The sequence below is a fragment of the Pelobates fuscus genome, chromosome 1, assembly GCF_036172605.1.
Source record: "Pelobates fuscus isolate aPelFus1 chromosome 1, aPelFus1.pri, whole genome shotgun sequence".
Taxonomy (NCBI): Eukaryota; Metazoa; Chordata; class Amphibia; order Anura; family Pelobatidae; genus Pelobates; species Pelobates fuscus.
The window spans coordinates 135,607,494-135,615,242 of NC_086317.1; the positions used below are offsets into that span (position 1 = coordinate 135,607,494).

At 36.5% G+C, this 7,749-nt stretch overlaps 1 protein-coding gene across 1 annotated transcript; it reads right to left on the reverse strand.

Moving 5' to 3' along the window:
* Nucleotides 1-520: 520 nt before the first annotated feature.
* On the reverse strand, nucleotides 521-5,359 carry LOC134589195 (parathyroid hormone 4-like). Its single transcript, XM_063444322.1, has 3 exons — nucleotides 5,293-5,359; nucleotides 2,312-2,411; nucleotides 521-1,264 (listed from the first exon to the last, which is right to left on the reverse strand). Exons 2-3 carry the CDS (start codon nucleotides 2,398-2,400, stop codon nucleotides 1,006-1,008), a joined length of 348 nt encoding a protein of 115 aa, XP_063300392.1. The 5' UTR covers nucleotides 2,401-2,411; nucleotides 5,293-5,359; the 3' UTR covers nucleotides 521-1,005.
* Between the last annotated feature and the right edge of the window lie 2,390 nt (nucleotides 5,360-7,749).

Sequence of the window (7,749 nt, forward strand, 5' to 3'; positions counted from 1 at the left end):
GTGTCCCTTTAACCATTAAAGTACTAGGTTGCAGGATGCATCCCATAGTGCTGACTCAAAACTTTTTCAAGTGTCCAACCTATCATTGCTGTCCAAATGTGTGAAACAGTGATATTGCTAATGTGATAATGTCCACATTGCTAATGTGGAATGTCCACATTAGCAACATGACAAGAAAGGCTTAGAAGCAGTTGCCTTTGGGACCCCCAGTGCTTGCAGCCTACTAGCTCCATTAACATTTGAATGAAATGTAGTCTTGATGTATTGGTTTCCCCTCTATTTGCATTTAGCATACAGTGAGGGGGGATCCTAGGGTTGCTGCCTTTTGTCCTGCTCACAGTGGGAATGTTTAGCTCACAGTTAAACCTTGGCTTTGTCTATTCTAGCTGCAAAAGTGCAGGTTTAAAGTTTTTTTGGAAAAAATGTGTTAATGCACAATTTTTCATGTTAATGCGTCATATGCACTTGAATAAAAAAAGGATAAACCTCAACATGGTGTGACCCGTTAAGTTGTGCCAAATTGTGATTAAACCAGATTTTAATGACATGTGAATGATCACAATGATGGTGTTACTTATTTCATTCATATCCATGTTAAATATGGACATTTCTTTGCATGTCTTACAACATAATCAGTCAAACTTGTAAACGTTTGTAAAAAAAATAAAAAATAAATGTCTCCCTCTTCTTTACGGTGACAGTCTGTTTCTAAATTCTATTGCATGCTATTTTGCACCTATTCGTCTTATCATGTGAATTACTTTCATTTGTCTGGTCTCTTGGACCTCAAGTGGAACACAAAATAAAGACCCTTCTCCAGATTCAAAGATGGAAAACGTTGAGTGTTTGTTGTAAATTGTATGCATGCAAAGTAAATGTTCCTGATTGGTTAGCGACTAAGAGACCCACAGCCCAGCATACATAGAACCGCTAACTAAGAGACCATATAAATGATACAATTAATCTATATGTGGTAGCTGAACTGACATGATCATTTCAAAATGCTCATTCAAACATCGTTTTACTGTGTGCTATAACTGCATCTCTGTATTGCAGATTCCTGATGTTTTTCAGAATATTGATTCGCTGGTGATCTTCTTTAATTCCAAGTACATCTCTGTGGAAGTTCCTTAATGAAGATACTTCTCTGCGGCCTGGATTATGTATAGACCCCAGTAAGCCGTGTAACCATCTTTGTCTATTTATTTCTTCTATTGTCTTTCCTTTGTCATGCATTAGTTGAGCTTCGGCAACTGATCTCTCACTAAATTGGGTCAAAAAAGAATTGTAGTCATTAACATTTGTATAAAAAACATGCACTATTAGAGTTATTCACTTATTTGCACATTTGTGGCCAAAGGCAAATTTTAGGTCACAATATTTGATCTTTTTTCCAATTGGTCTATTAAGTCTTACAATCTGCAATTCTTGTATATTCTCCTCGCATTACCGGTTTAGTGAATTACCATCATTTTTTTATAGTAGAAAAAAAAGGTTTTAATGCATACATATATAAATCAGTCAGTCCTTGAGCCAGTGTTCTGCTAAACATTGATACTTTAAATCATTATTATTTTTTTTATTTGATTTGGGCACTCGAAAGCAATGGTTAGTTGCTGCACAGAGGCACTGTTCCAGGAGCCTGTGCAGAGAGAGACACACAGGGGGAGATTATCCAAGTTTTGTGTTCTGAAAAATGGTGCAACGCTCCAAAAGTGGGACAATTTCCATGGAGGCCTGTGGAACCAGCAGGCACATTCATTGATAATTACTGCACAGAGGTCTCTTTAATACATCTCTCTAAAGCACCTTCTGCTTAAGAATGAGACTTAGTCCATAACATTCAGTTCTATCTCTTGTGGAGAACATAGAAATTGAATAGTTGTTTATTTGCAGTATAAAGTATACATATGAAGCATTTAATACTCAATGGATGTTGAGTGTGAAAGATAGCCCTATGCTGCGGATATCCATGGTCCTGCAAGACTACAATATGTCTACAATTATGGGGGAAATTTGAAGGCATCATAACTCTGTTGTAGAAAGGTCTGTAATGCAAGCTGCGGAAAACACACACTTTTTTTTTAAGCTTGCAGAATATTTATAATGATAAGTAAACTATACATCATGGAGGAAGACATCCAGATGGACATCCAGAGTATGTACCTTTTAATTTTTTTCAGAAATGTCATTATGCATTAATCAAGGGAGCGGCTTTCAAACAATCCAGTGTCTCTTTAATATTGAGAATAAATATATATATTGTAAGCATAAATGTTTCAAATGCGTAGAAGTAATGCACCTTTCTTACCTTTCCTGGTTCTCAGATGCAATAATACAAGAAAAGCAGACAATTCCTAGGAAAGCCACCACCTGCAGATACTTCTGAGACAGCAACATCTCCTGCTTGTCTAAAAATTTCGACAATAATGGGAGATAATGGGAGCCTTACAAGTGAATGTCTGCTGAAACCAAGGTGAGAGGCAAGTAAACATACACACATTGTACATTACATTTTATTTGACTACGGTAATTTAAACTGATGAACAATTACTGTGGGTTGAACCATCTATTTGCCTCCTACCTCCCATGTGTGATTTACTCCTATTTACATACAATGTTTGATCTATGTATGTTTGCATTTCCTTCAAATAAATAATAGGGGCTTTTTTTCCCATTTAGTTTATTTTTTTACATCTGACTTTGTATAACAATAATTCGTTTTCAGGGTGTGTAGTTCTCTTAGCTATTTGAATCCTAAATGGATGATGTATTGTATGTATATTCTATGTTAATCTGGCCGTTTTAACGGCTAATTAGATGATAAATAAAATGTAAATGGCATTCTGTCATTTCCACTGGCAATGTTAGAACTCATCTTAGTAAACTGAAAGCTAATGGGGTTGTCAAGCATTTAGTTGATTTGTAAATGAATAAGGGTTTTGATATTGTCAAAATTACCTATACAATATGCTGTAGATAATTAATTTATAATTTTGGGCACTGATATAATTGGACACTAAAATAGCTGGTGATTAACTGTATGTATATATATATATATATCAGAAAAAATACACAAACATGCATCCACGCACATTTTTATCAACCAAAAACAGCTTGTGACAACTAAACAAGGTTCCGTAAGTCTTGAGAACCGTCTCTATCATACTGCTGGACTGCAAAAAAATTATGTTCAGCCGGGTATTTTTTGTTTTGATGGTCTAAAATTCGTTGATATGGCATTTCACCTCAGACAAACTTAATCAATGGAAACGGTTGGGAAAAAACAAAGCGATTTGGATGAACCAAAAGGTTCGAAATTAAGCCAGTGTACTGCAGAATATATACATAATATAAATGTGTAGATATTACACAGTATACTGAAAGGCATAATTTCTCACCATTTAATACACATATAGTGAAATAAATAGTGAGATAAAGTATCAAATACAGGGGAAAACGGAGGACAGTAAAAAATAAATACATCTAAATTCATATTATATATATTTATTAAGTATATAACATATAAATATGGATTTTTTTTCTGCTTCTCCTATATGTCCCTCTATTGATCACTGCTCATTTGATCTGTGACTAAAATCTACCATCAGTCATCTCTTTTCCTTCACCAGATCATGAATCAAACAAAATTGTTCATCGTTTGTATGTTTCAGTTGTTTCATGATTGTGTCAAATGTTGATTTGGAGTCACAGAATTTGGACAATTTTGGAGCCCAACATTAAGATGAATCACAAATTGAAAACCAAATCCAAATGTCTGGTCTCTAATGAGTTTGACACATTCACTTGTCATGCAAGTTAAGAATGCTATTTAAATGTTCTGGGAGTGTTCTTTAGATTAATACTTGCATCTGCATATTTACCAATAAAATAGTGAATGCTATTATATAATTGTATATGTAAGCCAGCAAAGGTAATACATCATCCAGCATTAATTTATCTTAACATTATTTTCTAAGATAAAAACGTTATGGGAATATCCACATGTGGACAGATATTCTGTACAAACATGTCACGTGCTGTGTTTATAAAACTGGTTAAACTTAGCAGAGGGTGACTCACAAATAACGAAGTATGCAGCAGGTACAGTGTGATAACAGTAATGAAGAAAGCAATGTTTGTATATGTGATTATATCATCCATAATTTGTTGATACAATTGTAAAATAACAAGGCATGATGTACATTGTACAATATCTTATCTGTTGACTTAATGTTAGATCTAAAATATATTTACTTATTCAAAATTAATACTAATCCACAACATGAAGTCATGCAAGATGTAACTCTAAATGAGCCCGTAGAGAATGCGTACAATAAAATAATCCAATATATTTATAATATGTATGATAGGTACCCCATGGCAGACATTCCAGTCAGTCAACAAATTAAGGAGATTACAAATTAATGTATCTTCTGTCTTGGAAATATAAAAAAAAAACTATGTTAGTGGTGTTGATAAGGAGTCTTTTCTGTTTTGTAATGCTTCTCCTGTGCAGTTTTCTATTAAACACTCTTACTTTTTATTTTGAATTAAATAATAAACCGGTTACTAAGGGTGACGTGATAAAATAAAGACCAATTCACCGTTGAGGTCCGAGTGCTTGTGTAAATTCATTTATATGTAGTAATCGATTTGCTGGTTTTACTTATTACATGTGTATGATTCGTAAAGCGTTTGCAAATACATACATACATTTATCTTTATATACAATAGGTTCTTAACATAATCGGAATATGTACATAGTCTTGTGAGGTTTTCATACATTTTCAATAACTGTGACCCTATTATAAACGACTGAAGTATGATGACAGAATTTAATCATTCTGTTGTACCTCAAGATGAAGAGTTACTCAAACTAGATTTGATTAATAAATTCTGGTTAAAATGCTTTTGGGAGAGGACGGTTGCTAATAGTAATATAAAAAGATTACACAGTGCAGACCAATATCCAGAATTTTTTTTATTTTCGTTACATTAGAGGCTGTATGTAATTAAAAATATGAATATGTGTCAGCATTTTGGTAGAGATGTGTTATGTAAAAGCTGGGGAATTATGTTTATTTTAATTATAATGAATTTCTCCCATTCTGTTTTTGATTTTCAGAAATATATTGCAATGATGTTTTCTATTCATCTCACCTGGGACTTTTTTTTTTTTTTTTAATTACTCTTGTAGCTTCATCACTTTAATATAAAACTGCAATGTTGTAGTTCTACCATTGCCAACAATATGGAAGATATACAAAAATAATAATAAAGCATACTTACTAGATTTTGGTACACCAGGGTCTTGTCCCAGCGATAGGATCTGTTTCCCAGATAATCCTTTGACAAGTTTGAGTCTCCTGTGGAAAGGAATTCCCTCCTGCCTCTTATATACACACGCATGAGTCAAACTAACAAAGGAGTAGCAATTGTGACTAAGACACTTCATTCTCTAGAAGGAACAATTAAACCCTGTTTAGGCTATCTATCTATCTATCTATCTATCTATATATCCATCCATCCGTCTAGCATATTTCTGTGGTTTCTTTCTATGCGCTATGTGATGTCTGTTTTTATTTCCTCTTCCCTTCTGTATCTCTGGTGCTTTATTTAGCTTTTTTTTTTTAAACTAAATATGTATATGTCTCACTCTCCATGCACACTTGTGTAAAAACATTATATTCAGGGATATAATATTAAATATTCGGGTTCACTTTTCTAGATCCAAGGAGGAATCTGACTGCCATAGTTTGTTGCAAAATTGAAAAGAACTTCAAACCTGGTTTTATGTCTTTTTCTCACAGATGACATAACATAAAACATGGACTTGGACATCTGTGAGGCATGAAGAGCTCTGTTTAAAAGTAAGATGAGAACTGCAGGTGTTTTGGCTGATACGTATCCTGATCCTTACCTTATTTCTGTTATGCACCCAGTGGCGAATTGGGCAGGGTGTCCGCTTGCCCAATGGCAAGTGGGCCCCCTTAAACAACAATGTTAAAAAAGTGGCCTTCTTTAACATGGCAGCTGGGCAAAAGGGGCAGCTGGGTGCTGTTTGTTTTTTATTACACTATGCGACGATCGGCATCGTCGCATAGTGTTGGACTTGCTCCTTGTGACGGAGCTCCTGTACCTCAACCGAGTACCTCCGCGTAGTCCACTTCCTAGCCGCCTGCAGGTACCGTGGAACACTTCAAACCCCAGTCGCCGAAGCATGACTGGGGTCTCTCCGGAGCTCTTCCTCCCAACCAGTCTGCAGCTCTCCTTCCAGGCAGGGATCATCCCTTCTGCCTATTCCTCTGGAGCTCTCCTTCCAGGCAGGTATCATCCCCTCTGCTTATTCCTCTGGAGCTCTGCTTACAGTGATTATAGTTATTACCTTTACAAAGGCACTTTAGGCACCCAGGCCTAGCTCTCTTGCTTTATCCCAAGGCTAGAAGAATCCTGCAACCAGCAAACAGGTCCCAAAACTCTGTCACTAGGATCCCTATAAATCCACACAGAACACAAGTTCCAAAGAACTGACACACAAAACTTATTTTTCTTGGGACTAGCCCATAGACTCATAAAATACAAATAACCAAATCAGAGCAGACAACATACAGCAACTTTGGTATAACACAATGACATATTTGTAAGGGGGTGGGGGAGATATTAATTAACACAAAATATAGAATTAGCAATATGCAAATCTATCCAAATATGCAAATTTGCAAGTATTGCTATTCAGGTAGTGCATGTAGCTGTTGCTGCAACGAAAAGAGGGTGCTATGCAAGCTCCATAGCCAAATACTCCTAGTTGGTAGCAAGCATTAGCAGGACAGGAGAGCACACAAACAATTAACAATAAATACATAATACACATACATTACACACACCCTGCACCTACAATGGGCACAGGGTGATTAAAAAATAGGAGTCATCCAGGGATCTAATTGAAGTGTCCATCTTATGTTCCCAGTGATGGTGACTACCGTCACACTCCTCCCCTGCCCTGCGCCTGTAGCATGACCGTGACGTCTCACTCAAAAAGAGTCATGCTAGAGTCAGACCGCGACGGAGTAAGGACCACGCTGACAGTCTCCTCCTAGTCAGTGCAGCTGGTGCATGTCAGTCACAAGCTGTGACAAAGTTTTCCTTTGGAAGGTGGGTAATTGTGGAGGTCTCTCTCTCACTTCAGCTGTCCCCACAAACCACAGCTCAGCCTCAAAATGTGCAGCCACATATACAGTTCCCCCTTCCAGGTATACAGGGCCCCCTAGCTTGTTTTACAAATCATCATACAGTGCCCCCAGGATGTATACCTGGATGAAGAGGTGTTGTATGAAGATTTGTATAATAATATTACAATTATATGGCTGGGGGGGGGGGGGGGGGTCCCTGTATACCTGGATGGGGGTGCTATATGAAAATTTGTAGCCTATCTATTTCATTGATAGAATCATGGTAGTTTTAGTTCAGAAACATCTGGAGGGCAGGAGTTTGGGGAAGCCTGCTCTCCTCAACCATATATTTGTATTATTATTTTATAAATCATCACCTAGTGCCCCCCCCCCCCCCATCCTGGTGTACAGCCCCCCAACCATATAATTTTATTATTATTATATAAATCATCATACAGCACTCCATTTTCCCCCTCCCCCCATTCAGTTATGGAGTTTAGACCATATTTAGTTTTTAGTAGATATTTATGCCATATATACAGACCTGATATAAGTTTCATAGGCGTGTGCAGCCAAT